This window comes from Diuraphis noxia, unplaced genomic scaffold, assembly GCF_037042655.1.
Source record: "Diuraphis noxia isolate RWA-SAM2 unplaced genomic scaffold, SU_Dnox_SAM2 contig0006, whole genome shotgun sequence".
NCBI classification, from domain to species: Eukaryota; Metazoa; Arthropoda; class Insecta; order Hemiptera; family Aphididae; genus Diuraphis; species Diuraphis noxia.
Window position 1 is genome coordinate 2,941,479 of NW_028301716.1, and position 16,066 is coordinate 2,957,544.

Here is a 16,066-nt window from a genome sequence, read left to right on the forward strand (position 1 = left end):
ATGGACTTTTACTAAAAATGGGTCTTCCTGAATATTTCCCAATTGATGGGTGACTGTTTATTGACAGTTCTAAGTGTAGTTTGAAGTGTGTACTTTTACACAATGGCAATAGATATAGGTCAATACCCATTGCTCACACAACCAAAATGAAAGAAGAGAATAATAATATAGCTTTGGTTTTAGAGAAGATTAAGTTTGACGAACGCCAGTGGTTCATTTGTGTGGACTTGAAAATGGTTAACTTTCTTCTTGGCCAACAAGGAGGGTACACAAAATATTCTTGTTACTTGTGGTTATGGGATAGTAGAGCTAAACAAGATCACTGGATAAGAAAAAAAGTGGCCTACAAGAGAAAACATGATTGGTGGAGAAAGTAATATTATTTGTGAACCCTTAGTTGGATGAGAAAAAATAATTTTGCCGCCACTGCATATAAAGATAGGAATGATGAAACATTTCACGAAAGCCCTTGATTATGATAGTCCTTGTTTTGCATACATAGCACAAAAAAATGCGTGGTGTAAGTTCTGAAAAACTGAAAGCAGGAATTTTGGATGGACCTCAAATTAGATAGCTTATTAACGATTCTCATTTTGTCGACTCTTTGAACGAGAAAGAAGGAAAAGCGTGGGTGGCATTTATTCTAGTTGTCGATAACTTTCTGGGCAATAAAAAGCAGAAAACTACGTTGAATTAGTTGAAACAATGCTTAAAAGCTTTAAGGATCTTGGTTGTAATATGAGCATAAAGGTTACACAGCCATTTAGACAGATTTCCTGAAAATCTTGGTGATTTCAGTGAGGAACAAGGTGAGAGGTTAACCAGGACTTATAAATAATGGAAGACCGATACCAAGAGGCAGATGGGATAATCATATTATGGCTAATTACTGTTGAAATCTGCAAAGGAACGATGTGAACAAAGTAAATTCAAGAGTTTCCATCAAAAGAAGTTTTAAAAGTACAACAAAATAATTTTTCCTTTTATTTATATTTGACTAATAAATTAATTGTTTTATTAGTTAAATTTACTGAAAAATCTTAGAAAATGTATGAGTAATTATTTTTTTTTTATTTTAAAATTTTGAAGTATACTTCACCTAATTTACGTACCTAGTTAGTAACATATATTATAATAATCATGGTATGCCATATCCCTCAAACAAGAAGTGATTATCAAAAATAGACATAATATTTAATTTCAGCACTTAAAATACATATAAAATCCATTTTAAAAAACCCGGCACTAAAATATGTGTTGGGCTGTGTTATCTGTACATGTTGCTGTGTGGGATTCTGTTTAGGATCTTGAAAAATTATTAATCATCTGTCGTAACTCGTATTCTATTAGAATATATTGTACTACTACCATAGAAAATAAAAAATAACAATGTAAACAAAAGCTATTTTGAAAAATATTAATATGACTTGGCATTTAACACATTTGGGAATTTAACTCGATAACAAATAGTCACACGTTAACTACAGCGTGATCATCAGATCCGGCGTGAAATTTCGTACACTTTTAACACATAAACCGAAAACTTCAAGAATTGACTTGTCCCCCTTTGGCCTTTACGTGAACTCAGTCCAATTATACTTATATGATATAATTGCAGATAGTAGAATTGCACACTACATCATATTTAAAAATATAAATCCAATATTGTACTATTTTATTATCACAAAAAAAAATTAATATATTAATATAACACGGCTGAATTTCTATATTATTATACTATATTATAGATACTCATTATTGGGATCAATTAAAGCATGGTTTTTCAGTAGTGAAAACAAAGAAGAAATAAAAGAATTGTTTTATGATGGATGTGTCTTGCTAATTACATTACCATTTATATCTTTATTTTCGTATGTTGGATTTTCCATAACAGAACATATTTTCAACACAGATGTACAGGTAATAAAAGGAAATAATATAATTTCAGTAGTATTACATTTTAACGTAAGACATTGATTATTTCAAAATGTATTAACATTTTTCAAATATCAAAATGTTATAATAATCAAGCATTTTTCATACCCCCTATTATTTCAACCCTTAGTTTTGTTGGTTAAACAACTTTCACTATGTGTATAAAATGTATGATATAAAACTATTTTTTTTTAATGCATTTTAATTTTTGAATTATTTTCGTTCATATGATTTAACCCCTAAAAGTTAGGTGCTATTGTATTCTTCAATTATATGAAGTGAAAAAACCTCTGATCCATTTCATAAAATTGATGCAAACGTTGTCCATAACGCGATATGGATGCAACATTTCTTGAAACACATTACGTATATCTCCGATACGATATCACTCATTGAACTATTTAATAGCTGGAACGCTCACCACGCAGTGTTGTCCAAGCAAGAATTTAAAAGAGATGGCTAAAATATTGAGTATTTCTAACTATGCGCCAATGTAAAATTGTATTTTATATCACATTGTCAAGCAATAGGTAATTAATTGTACTTATTATTTCAATCCATCATAACTGAACTACAATATAATGATTTATCACAAAAATATACATATATATTATATACATGGTGTTCCAAATTTCATGTGACAGAAGATTTCAACATCATATATTTTAATTATGGGAAAATTACCTAACCTTACCTAACCTTATTGAATCTACTAATTTGATTTTAAATATTTTTTTTTTTTATCAATTAGGATGAGCAGTTTCGAGGGCTAACTTTTAAAATTCAAATGGAAACTTATATTTTTAAAATATGATTTGTGTTCAGATTAATTTTTACTGAATTTTGACTGGTCGTTTACATTAATGTGTTAATAATTGAAGAAGCTATGGATATCTGAATATTGGCGTTAATTTTTAAAATGTCAACAGCAGATAATATTTAATGTGCTTCCGTTTTGCGACCTAAATAATCTGGGTATCGAATTATCAATATATAACAGTACCTATACAGTTAGTAATATCAAATTATTTTATCCACGATAATATTATAATATTTTAGCACCTTAAAGTTATTTAATATTTTCAAAATACTAAAATATTAGCCATAGCCCATTCGTTAACGAATTAATTTGATGAATAAAAATACAACTGAAAAACTTATAGTTATTAAATTAATAAAAGAAAAAAAATTCTAATATGTGATTGTTTGTTGATAATCTGATAATTGATAACACTTATCACTTCTTACTTTATAATTTTTATATGACAGTTAAAAACTAAAAATTAAATTAAAATACATATCTAATTATTTCATTATTTCAGTCAAGTTGATAATTTTAAGTTATTATAGTTGTGGTGTTAGTACGTTTGAATTTTTGTCAACTGGTTGTTATTGTCTAGGAATATATTTTGTATTTGTTTTAAACTGACTATTTTATATCTCTTGTCTGAATCATAGAAAAATTATATTTTTATTCATCACCATCATTATTTAAAATTTGAGAATTTGTATAGTTTAATTATCTATCAATTTGTAAATACTTTCAATGTCATATTTAAATATGTTAGTAAAATAATTTAATAACGCAAGATAGATAATATTTACTTATATATGTACTTATTATTTGTTTGTGACCGATGAGCCTTTTAAATCGGTTGTCGTCATACACACAGTCATCCGGAACTTTTTGATAGGGTTATTGATTATAGATTACAAAATTTCAGATTATTAATGAATAAAATATATCATCATTTATCATATAAAATATTTATATAATATAAACGGATGCACATGAAACGGGGCGGGGATCACTGCTTCAATGGGCTGCCGCGAAGTCACGTCGAGATGCTGAGCTACAGACTCCTTGAACTTCGGTTAGCTTGATTGACAAAGGCTCGAACGTTTTTTGAGCTTGTACTGGCGCAGTAGCTCGTAAATGAAAAGGCAAGTTTAGACGTTTTATAATTTTCGATTAAACAATGCGGCACGAACAGACTGAGCCAGATTTTAGTAAGCACCGGTGCTAGGTAGTAAGAGCAAGAGCTATGAGAGCTTGAATTGCACGTCAATCGACGGCAAAAAATGTCGAATCAGACGTAAAAAACTACGTGAGACCACACAGGATTAAAAAAAAAATTAACAACGGCTGAGCAGCACACACAGCGCAGCTCGTAGGCAGCAGCCAACGCAGTTTAGCCAATATTGCGGACGGTGGGCCGTGATGACAATGCCAGTCTGGTTAATGATATAGGTTACCAAACGGCGGGACATTTGAGTCGCCAGAAAGGCAGAAACAGCGAACATTATTGTATTTTGATCTTATCCAAGTGAAAAATTACTTTCATTCATGGCCTGTAATTCTTAGGTAGATACCTGCTATAAATCTCTTGTGTTCTGGCCAAAAAAGGTGCTAAATAATAAAATATGACACTGAATAACCATGTTTAATTATTATATTGGTAATTGATATGTCATCATAGAATGCTTAATCCAGTTTTATATTCTGAGTGGATGTTAATACATTTATTGATAATCTATAGGCTATAGTCCTATACATTATATTATATTACAATATACAATTTTATACCACTAGATAAGATATTGATTTAACCCTAATATTTATTGGAGATTTTGAAAACTAACAATTCTTTACATTTCAATTTATTATCTTATTTAATGGACATTTTAAATTCTTGAAATGTAGATGACACCTTGTTAGATTTTTAATGGAAGATCTACTTATTTTGCATATATTATTATCAACTTATTAATTTTCTGAAGATGATTCATATTATTCCATTATAAGTTATTGTACATTTGTACCTATCTAAGATTTCAAATTTGAAATTAGCTTTTTTATCCAATGTGTAGTCTTTGTTTAGTTAATTTTTGTTTAGTCCATTGATTTAAATAAAAAATGTTATTGAAATGATCCATTTTCTTCAAACCATTTAAAAAAAAAAGGTTATTGTTATTTTACCATAAATATTATTAAAAAACTAAAAAGTAATGTTTGATTTCCCTAAAACTCATTCTTAAGATTTCAAATGTGACATCATTTATTTTTTCATCATATTCTCTCCATATGTATATTCGTATTGTAATGTTGCAAAATTCAGCATATCCTGAATATCTAGATTTGACAATTAATTTATCAACAAGGAGTCACTAAAGAAAATCAAGACAAAGAATACCAGAAAACACTAAATATATATCTTTCAAATAATGAACAAGAGACATATATAGATGATTTATGGAGAAGTATAGAAAAAGCGGTAAAAGGAACAGCCGTTGAGGTACTAGGTCATGAACCGCAGAGAAAGAACAAACCATGGTTTAATGATCACTGTAAATAAAACGCAGAAGAAACAGATAAAGCAAGATTAAAAGTAATACAGAACGCGAGTGAAGAAATAAAATACCATTAGCCATAAAACAAAGAGAGGTAAAGAAAGTCATAAGGATGAACAAAAGATCATAAAGAAAGAATAGAACTCATAGAAAACAGTAGGAAAAATAACACACGAATCTTCTTTGGAAGAGCAAACGAAGTTAAACTTGGTTTCAAACGCAGAACAACGATGATTATAGGAGAAGATGGAAATTTATTTATCAAGAACGCAAAAATAGCAGATGAGTTTAAAAAAATGTTTAAGACACCATTAAATCAACCCAGTAGAAACACAATCATCGAAAAACGTGCTTCAGTAGAACAAAACTTAGAACCCCCAACAAGAGCAGAAGTAGATATTGCTGTGGAAATGCTCAAAAATGGAAAAGCATCCGGAGAGGATGAAATAGTATCTGAGCGCCTTAAGAAAGGAGGGCCAAAATTGATAAAAACAGCTACATAATCTGATAAATAAAATTTTGGAAAAGTGAAGAAATACCAAGTTCGTGGCGTACATCTGTTCTATGTCCTATCTTTAAAAAGGGAAATCCTATGTATTGTAAAAATTACAAGGGGATCTCATTATTGAATTATTCATACACAATTTTATCTAATATTCTACTCAATAGAATAAAACCTTATGTACCCGAGATAATTAGAGATTACCAGGCAGGATTTATGACAGGAAAATCAACCTTGGATCAAATACATATCATTAAACAAATTACCGACAAAAGTCACGAATTTGACAAGGATATATACCTCCCCTTTATAGACTTAAAAGCTGCCTATGATTCAATTAATAGAAACAAAGCAGGTAAGTCGTGGATGTCGCTCAGCTGTACAGTAGGTTACTGTAATGGATGGGATTAAATTTGAATGCAATGATAGGTATCATTGTATACGAAAAACGATTCTGAACGGAGATGATTTGTCAGTCTAGGATATATTATATTTAAATATTGTCATATATTCTATTATGAAACAAATATTTTATTTTTCAATTAAGACGCATTTTGCATAAGGCACGGTTAATCAATTAGTATAGTTATCATAATTCATAATACCTTATATTATCATAGATATACGAATACCTGGTTTGAGGATAAATCGTTATCATTACGTGATTTCATAAAAATTTAAAACTCAAACGCTCAAAACATTTTTCCTATAATGACTCTTCAAATTTTCCCTATAGCTATTTGAAGCAAAACTTATGGAAAACTTGATGTTAAATTTTATAACCTTAGATATAAATACAAACAATATTATGAATTTTGAACTACAAAATAATTTGCAAATATTCATGGTTTTGACGAATTTTTGTCAATATTTAAATTCAAATGTTAATAAAAATTTAATTTGAATTTTCAGTGGAAATTTTTTTTGTGATAAAGATTGAAAAACTTGTAAAGACCCTTGTATTAAATTTTCAAATCTTAGGTATAAAAGGAAAATATTTTATGAATTTCTAGAATAAAATAATTTACGAATTTTCGTGATTTTTACGTATGATGTCAAAATTAAAATTTGAATGCATGTAAAAAAAAATGTAGCTATATATTTCTTTTATTTTTCAAATGCTATTGCAAAACTATATTATGAGCCTTGTATTAAATTCTCAAATCTTAGAATTAAAAAGAAAAACTTTTATGAATTTCGATCTAAGATGATTTGAACATTGCCGTAATTTTTATGTATTTAGTCAAAATTTGAACTGTAAATGCTTATAAAAAAAATTTGTTACTATATATTCATTTTATTTTTCAAATGCTATTGCAAAACTATTTTAGGAGCCTTGTATTAAATTTTCAAATCTTAGGTATAAAAGGAAAATTTTTTATGAATTTCGATCTAAGATAATTTGAAAATTGCCGTAATTTTTACATATTAAGTCAATATTTGAACTTAAAATACTAATAAAAAAAAATTGTGCATATGTATTCTTATAATTTTTTAATCACTATAATAATAACTTATGAGGAACTTTTTATTCAATTTTCAAGTATATTGAAAGGGCCAAAAAATTTTTATCGACACTTAACAAAAAAATTTTCAGACAAATTGAAAATTTCAGTTGTCTATAAATATCTCAAAAAAAGTCAAAATATTTTGAAAATTAAATCATGTAAAGAAAATGCCAATCCTAATAACTGGTAAAATTTTCAAGTATCTAGGACTTATACTTTTTGAATAATAACTAATATTTAAAATCGTTTCAGGATAAATCGTTATCGTTACACTAATTCGTAAAAATTTAAAATTTAAACGCACTTAAAATTTGTCCTATAATGATGCTTCGAGTTGTCTCTATAACTACTTTAAAGGAAAACTTAGTGTTGTATTTTTAATCCTTAGTTATACAGGGTGATTTTTTAAGCATGCTCGCCCCATTTTTATGCTTAAATTATGCATATATTCAAATTTTGATTTTTGGAATATTTAAGTGTAGTTAAAGGCGATATTTTTGAGTACTTAGATTTTTCACAACTTTTAAGGAGTATCCTGTAGCGATACCAACTTTGGTTTTTCAAATGACAACCTATATGTTTTAAAGCAAAATGTGATTCAGATAATTTTTCTGAAAATTTTGACATATTGCAATCAAAATTCGAACGAAAACTTCCAGAGTTATTCTACTTGAAATACTAAGGAATAAGGATAAAATTCTAATACTTAAATGCCTACGTTGTAAATGGATACGATAATTATAATTCGGTATACAATATAAAAATAAAATATTTGTTAATAATCACTACTTATTACTAAATGGCCAAATATTGCATCTGACAATTTTCAAAAGAAAAGAAAATATGAATAAAATAATATCCTTTTTATTTTATCCATGTTACCTATACCTTATAGGCAACGTTAATATTTGTATAGCATAGGTATACCTACTTATAATAAAATACCAAACAATAGTGTACAATAGCACATTTTATATTGTATACCGAATTATAATTATCGTATCCATTTACAACGTAGGCATTTAAGTATTAGACTTTTATCCTTATTCCTTAGTATTTCAAGTAGAATAACTCTGGAAGTTTTCGTTCGAATTTTGATTGCAATATGTCAAAATTTTCAGAAAAATTATCTGAATCACATTTTGCTTTAAAACATATAGGTTGTCATTTGAAAAACCAAAGTTGGTATCGCTACAGGATACTCCTTAAAAGTTGTGAAAAATCTAAGTACTCAAAAATATCGCCTTTAACTACACTTAAATATTCCAAAAATCAAAATTTGAATATATGCATAATTTAAGCATAAAAATGGGGCGAGCATGCTTAAAAAATCATCCTGTAAACAAAAATATTTTATGATTTTTCAGCTTCAAAATTACTTGCAAATTTTCGCGTTTTCGACAGATTTCATAAAATTTTGAACTATAAACGCTTATTAAAAAAATGACACGATTTTTAATTTTTTTTTAGCTACAATAAGAACAACTCATAAGGAACCTTGTATTAAATTTTCAAGTTTTTTTGGTCGTCCAACAATTTTTTAACGACAATTCAAAAAAAAAATTCTCAAAAAAGTCGAAAATTTCAGTGGTCTATAAATAACTCAAAAAAAGTCAAACATTTTTTAAAATTAAACTTTTTATAGATAGCACTACCATAAACATTTGGTGAAAATTTTAAGTATTTACAGTGATTAGTTTTTAAATTACAACCATATAAAAAAATCGATTTGGTCGAAAACTGATTTTGCATAAAAATTCCCGTTTTTCTGTCATTTTTTTTTTTTGTTTTTCTCGATTTTTTTGAAAAATGTTGGAAAATGTTTACTTTTAACCTGTATAATGCACCAAGGATCTTCACTTTTACATCGGAAACCACCCCCAAAGTTTGAAATCGAAGTATTATTTCGACTAGTTATGCTGTACACAGACACAAAAAAAAAAAATAACACACATCATTGTAAAATCGATACATTCTTCACTTCGTTCAGAATCTAAAAAATATTTAAAATCAAATTAGTATAGATTATAATATGATTCAAAAAGGTTTTCACATAGGTAATTTTTCCCTACTTTAAATATATCAAGCTAAAATCTGCTGTCACATGAAATTTGGAATACCCTGTATATAATAATACATATGTCTACAATCAATTTACCAATTAATTATATAAACATTGTTTTTAGAATTTCAAATCTATTGTTGATATATTTTAACTATTTAATTATTTACTTTTTATTACTGGTGTTAAATATGAAATAGTGGCTTCGTAATACTCGGTCGTAAGATTTATCTACGGCAACGAACTGGGCGTACGCCGTACGTATTGGCCGCAGTTGTTAACTCCCGGATGGGTGATAACCTGGAATTTTAAGCAACATATCCTTGCTACACATATATAAACATGTATTACAACTCTACCGACTCAAAAATCTACAAACAAAAATATGCATAAGCAACCCCAACCATACCACCCCATGACAAATGTTGACGTGGATTCTACCCTAAAAAAAAAAAATGAAAAAACTATGATATATTTTCTTTCCCAATCGATATTTATTAGATTTTATGAAAAAAACATTAAATTATTTTATAAAAACCATGAGAAAATTCAAATATTTTTTTCAATCAAAGTTTAGGTTTAATGATAGACAAATATGTTTTTATGAACATTAAATTGACAGAATATTAATTCATTATTTACATCATTTTACTGGAACAATGAAAAGCACTACAAAAATTATCTAAAGTTTAATTGTATCTTGAATTGTAGGTATGAGGTATCTATAGTCTAGACTGTCTAGAGAATATAGAAATTACTATTAATTATACATCAAACAACAAACACGATTAAAGAAACTGTCGTTGATTACAATCCACCAGCCTGTTTGGTCAGCATTGAAAAATGAATGCGATATGGCATATTATCAATAAAAACAAAAATAGAAATACCTAAAGTATTCACTATTTCTTTCTAACTAACACACTAGCTCAGTTTTATTTACATTAGTTATACGGGCTGTGAGCATCCCAGTTCAATGATAACACTATGCTTCTCGTATAATTCCTTTACGGTGTCGAATCTGATTAATTTATTCTATGCATGATTATAAATAACAGGTTAGTCATCTACAGTACGATTTATATACAACCGCCCGGTCACAACTCGTTACGGCATAGTTCACTATCTGCCGAGCGCTGCTAATCAAACGTGTCAGATTTTCATTATTTCATAAGATCGTACCTACGTATAGTTTTATTCCAGGTCAATTGAATTGTAACACGTACCAAAGAACTATTTGATCGTTTTATTCATAGACAGAATCGTAAATACTTCTATAACTTAAAAAGACATACGTAACTTTTGACTTTAATTTATTTTAATTTACTTTAATTCATCACATCTTGAAGATGATGTGATGAATAGTGCACATCCGGCTACAAATTAAACACGGAGAAAATATGATTTTTCCTATAATACAAATTATCTATACGACGTGCATTTTTCAGTAGGCTGGGGACATTTCTATGAAAAATTGGTACCAAAAAAGAAAATTTGTGTTGCTACCTGTTGATTATTATGCAAATTCTTGCTGAGGACAAAAAAAAAGTGTTGCCATTAGGACGGAGTATACAGAATACGTAACCTTAGCACACCTCATAAAAATTTTTTAGATCCACCACTCTTACCAATCACTGTCACAAATGTATGAGACTACCAAAATTGTTTTTAACAATTTTAATATACCTACTATTTATCTGTTTTAGTCCGTCGTTGGTCACGTCTTTTTTTATACTTCTTTGGTCATCATCATCTAAAGGCATCGCATTGTCGTGATAGCCATAAGCTCTGTCATTTGCCATATTTTTCAATTTTGAATATGTTGTGACCTCCGTGAGATGTTTGAGGTCTTGGAAATATGATGTTCTTGGGCGCCCTCTAGATATTTTCCCCAAGGTCTTTCCTTCGAGGATATTTTTACATAAATGTGTTATGTCTGAATAGGTGCACTATTTATTTCGTTTTTCTTTTTAATATGTGTTTTATTATACTCCTTTTTTCGCTAACATATTTTATCACTTGCTCATCTGTTTTCCTTTCAACCCATGATGTATTGTTCATTTTTCTCCAAATCCACATTTCCATTGCTTCTAAGCAGTCCTCTTCATTTTTTCTGATAGCCCAAGTTTCACATCCATATAGTAACACACTCCACACAAATGTTTTAATTAATTTTTTCTTGGTTTCGATTTTAAGATGTTTGCTAGATAGACTGTTTTTCTTTATGAATGTTTGTCTTTGTTTGGCTAAAGTTATTCTTTTTTTTATGTCAATAGTGAATGTATTATTATATGTTATTATACTTTCCAGATATGGGAACTGATCAACTTCTTGGATTACAATGTCGTTTAATTTAAACTGGGTTGGTATATATTTGTTCTCTTCGGGCTGTCATTGTTTTTGTTTTGGTAGCGTTTATTTTCATATGAAATTTATCCATAACCCTTGATAATGTGTTAAGCATGAGATTCATGTTGTCTTCACTTTCTGCCACCAGTGCAATGTCGTTCGAAAATCTTATACTGTTTACCTTTTTTCCTTTTATTCTTACGCCATTAGTTACCTCTTTTATTTCTTCAATGGTTTCATTCATGAATAGATTGAACAAATAAGGCCACACGGGAAAACCTTGTCTTACACTTTTTCTTATCTTAATTTCCAGTATGGTTCCATTTGTATCTATCAATATTGCTTGATCCTTGTATAATCTCAGGATAATCCATCTGTCTTTCCAATCAATTCCTCTTCTTTTTAATGTGTCAAACAGCAAGAAGCAATCTACTTTGTCAAAGGCTTTTTCTAAATCTATAAATGTTATATATGTTGGAAGGTTCACGTCCAACCTTCTTTCTATTATTAGTCTCAGAGCCAGGATCGCTTCCCTAATTCCTCTCTCCTAAACCCAAAATGCTCTTTTCCTAGCTGATCTTCTATTTTCCCTTTAAGTCTATTTTTAATGAAGTTAAGAAGTATTTTCGAAGCGTGTAATTGCCCTGTAATTAGTAGAGTTGGTTGCGTTTCCTTTCTTTGGAATCGTTATTGACTTACTCTTTATAAAGTCCTTTGGCAACTTCCCTGTTTCCTAGCAATCATTAATAATCTTAAATAACAGTGATTTGGTATGTTCATCCAAATTCTTCAATATTTCCCCAGGTATGTCATCTATACCAGTTGCTTTTTTGTCAGCTAATGTGGTCAGTGCACAATCAAATTCAGTTATTATCAGAGAAGGTTCTTTGCAGTCAGGATTAACTTCTTCCTCATTTTCTAAATAATTCAATTCATCAATAATCTCTTCCCCTTCGTATAGCACTTCTAAATATTCTTTCCATTGTCCGGCTACCTTTTCACCTTTTCATTTTCAAATAGTAAGTTGCCAATTTTATCACTTACAATATTAATTGTCCTGGGCTTATATTCTAGGCTTCTTACTTTATTATAATATGCTTTATCTGTGTTATTTTTTATCAACAAGTACTCAATTTTTTTGCAATTTTCATATAACAATAGGTCCTTAGCTTCACGACATTGGTTTGTGATTTAATTCTTAATTCTTTTGTATTCGACATGATCTACTGTCCTTGGTACATTTCTCTGCTTAATTAGTTCCAGTATCTTCTGAGTCATCCATGGCTTTCTGGGTTCAAGAATGATTTTGCCAAGAAATTTTTTGCAAGTTGCGTTAATATCACTTTTCATTTTCTCCCAGGTTATTTATTCCTTATTCCTATTTATTTCTCCTAGAATTGATTAAAAAAACTGCTGCTATTCTTTCGATTCTGAGTTTTTCCTGACACCAATTCTTTTTTCTGACTAGTATTCTTTTCTTAAATCTAATATTGCACTTTGCTTTGACTAGAATGTAGTCATATCTATTTGGATAAGTTATTATCCACACTAAAATAATGCACAGATAAAATATACTTGTTTGGTCACGTATAGAGAACTTCTGTCGCCATGTACATACGAACCACGTTAGGTGGATTCTGATAATAAATAAACAATTAAAAATTGGTTAATGCCCATCTATTTTTAGATTAAATGTGTCCGAAAAGGTATAGCATAACTAATAGGCAATAAACTTAGATAAAAGACAGTGGTGACTAAAATATTATAATGGTGAGAGAATCTCTCACCACGCGACCAATGACGGGTTAATTTGCCGTGTGTGTATTCCAATTAGGCTATGACTCAGTCTCAAAGACCTGGAACCTATATACTAGTTTATAATGTATACTCAAAATTCACATGGTCATGTATCACCTGCATTTACAATGTGTAAGAGATGAGTGTAAAATACGAAAAAATGGTGTGTGGATACGTACTAATTTAAGGTAGTTCCTTCATAGAAAAAAAAAGGTTATAACATCTCTATCAATTAAGTACCTAATACATTATTTAAAATAAAAATGAATAAGAATTCAATAAATGATATTGTATTTAATACGAGCTATGGTTTAATTGCACTAGAATATAACATATTATTGTAACAATTTTTTTTCTGAAAGTTAAGAAAATTGAAATTTTTTAAATGTTAGTTTCAAAAAAAAAAGTTTGTAAAAAAATGTCTGTTTCCGGAATGTATGATAAAGTTCTCAATTATCAGCATTCAAGCATATATATACACGCATTAAAATACTAAAATTCCTAAGAAATATATTTATATAAATCCGTAAAAGACGTGGTAAACTAGAGCGTTATGCATATATATATAAATACGGAAAATAGAGAAATTTAAGTGATAATAACTTCGAAACTAATGATTCGATAAAATTTTTTTACTACCATAGTTTTCTAAACGTCAATTAATTTAACTTTCAAAGAAAAAATGCGGGTAAAATTGTTCCCAAACTGTGATAGGTTATACTAATATGAAATAACGAAATTCTGACACGTCTGATTAACAGTGCTTGGCAGCTAATGAAACTAAGGTGCATAACCTGTTCTTTTTAATTGTGATTTTGTGCTATTACCTCGAGAAAAACCGACAACAGTCACCAAAAAGTGGTACACGACATGAATAGTATTAAGCCCACTTTTATCTGCACCTCAATCCCACGCTGTTCTAAACCCATATGGATTGTATATAATATAAAGTATAAATTAATTAATTATAAACATAATTTTGTCAAAATAAATAAATTTAAATTTAATAAACATTTTTCAGATAAAATATGATATGGCTTTTCGCGTTGTATCATTTAGCGCTTGTTGGTCAATGCTGTGTGCAGATTTTTTTTTTTGCTTTTGGACTTCTTGCCGAGTACAACATCATATTCTAAATTGGTATAATTTCTACAAAAATAATCAATCAATAGTTTTAGAATCAGAACCAGAGAATTCTATGTAAATCGATTGACTGCAAAAAAGTTCAATCGAAATCTAACACTTTGAAATTCTTCAGGATTTTCAATAAATATAGTATTAAATCAAACATCTTTTAAAAAAATTTTAATAAAAATCTTATAATTTTAAAATATGTTTTAAACGTAGTATATAGTGTGAGAATTTGTGGTTTTTTCATGTCACAAAAACTACCCACGAGGAAAGGGGAACACTTTCCTCGTGACCTGTGAGCCGCACCGCGTGAGACCCGAGGGTCAAGTCGGTGGAACTCACAAGCTTTGATACACGCATGGAGCAATGAAGTTCCAAGATTTATGTGGGGAAAGAAAATAAGTTAATTAATAAATAAATAATGAGACTAATAAGTTTAGGGTAATCATACGGGTGTATTTTAAACAATATTCAAAAATAAATTAAATAAGTAATAATGATGGCATTGCTGTCTTTCTTTAAAAAATATTTAAAATATAAGTTTGGTGTACCGCAATGTCGGGTACAATATAATATAGTTTGGCACATGGCAAGTGTATAAGAAATATAATAAAATAGATATAATAAAAAAATGAATAATATTTCGGCACATGGCAAATGCATAGGAAATGTAATCAAAAATGAATATAGTTGGGCACATGGCATGTGCAAGGAAATGTAATGGATAAAAATACAAATAATAATGCTACGGCTCCGACGAGTGGTTACCGAGCACATGATGATCATCATATGCCGGTATGACATACATATAACATATTATACATTATATGTATTAAAGGAAACGACCCACGGCTCCGCATGACGGTTACCGGGGCACTTCTTAGGAAAATCGGAGTGTACATAAAAAAGAAATGATGGTGATGCATAATCAAAATAAAAAAGGGGAAATGTGAGGGGAAACAATACGGGTACTACGATATGGTTTATTAGGCTGATTTGCGATTAGGTAAAATCGTGAGTAAAACTAATTTTGATCAGCTGTTATTTGTTTTGTACGTTGTGGACGATTAAAGTCTGGTACCATGGTTACATGATATGGAAGTAAACCTTATACCTGGTTAACGTAAATCACATACCAACAATACGTTGAGTGAATAAACGGTTATAATTTAGGTTAAAATTTTATAAGACAAGTCATAACAACAATATTTGAATCGTGAGTCGGTAATAAGTAATAACTAATAAAGTATTTTATTTGTTAATACTTAACAATTTTAAATGTTTAAATTTTAATGGTGAATTTATAATATTATTAGTTCTTGTATATACTTAAATTATAATATTTACCATATACTGTATTTTATTTAGTAATTTAATCAAACATTTAAGTACCTAAATTGGTTAATCACACGTGAATTGGATACTTTGCAA

The 16,066-nt window shown here is 29.0% G+C and overlaps 1 protein-coding gene across 1 annotated transcript in view; it reads left to right on the forward strand.

Moving 5' to 3' along the window:
* LOC149054580 (E3 ubiquitin-protein ligase MARCHF3-like) overlaps nt 1-14,708 on the forward strand; it is a 47,332-nt gene extending 32,624 nt beyond the window's left edge. The window contains exons 4-5 of the mRNA XM_089230140.1: nt 1,749-1,920; nt 14,526-14,708. Coding sequence (XP_089086266.1) covers nt 1,749-1,920; nt 14,526-14,708 — 355 coding nt within the window. The remainder of the gene's footprint in view (nt 1-1,748; nt 1,921-14,525) is intronic.
* Nucleotides 14,709-16,066: the final 1,358 nt, after the last annotated feature.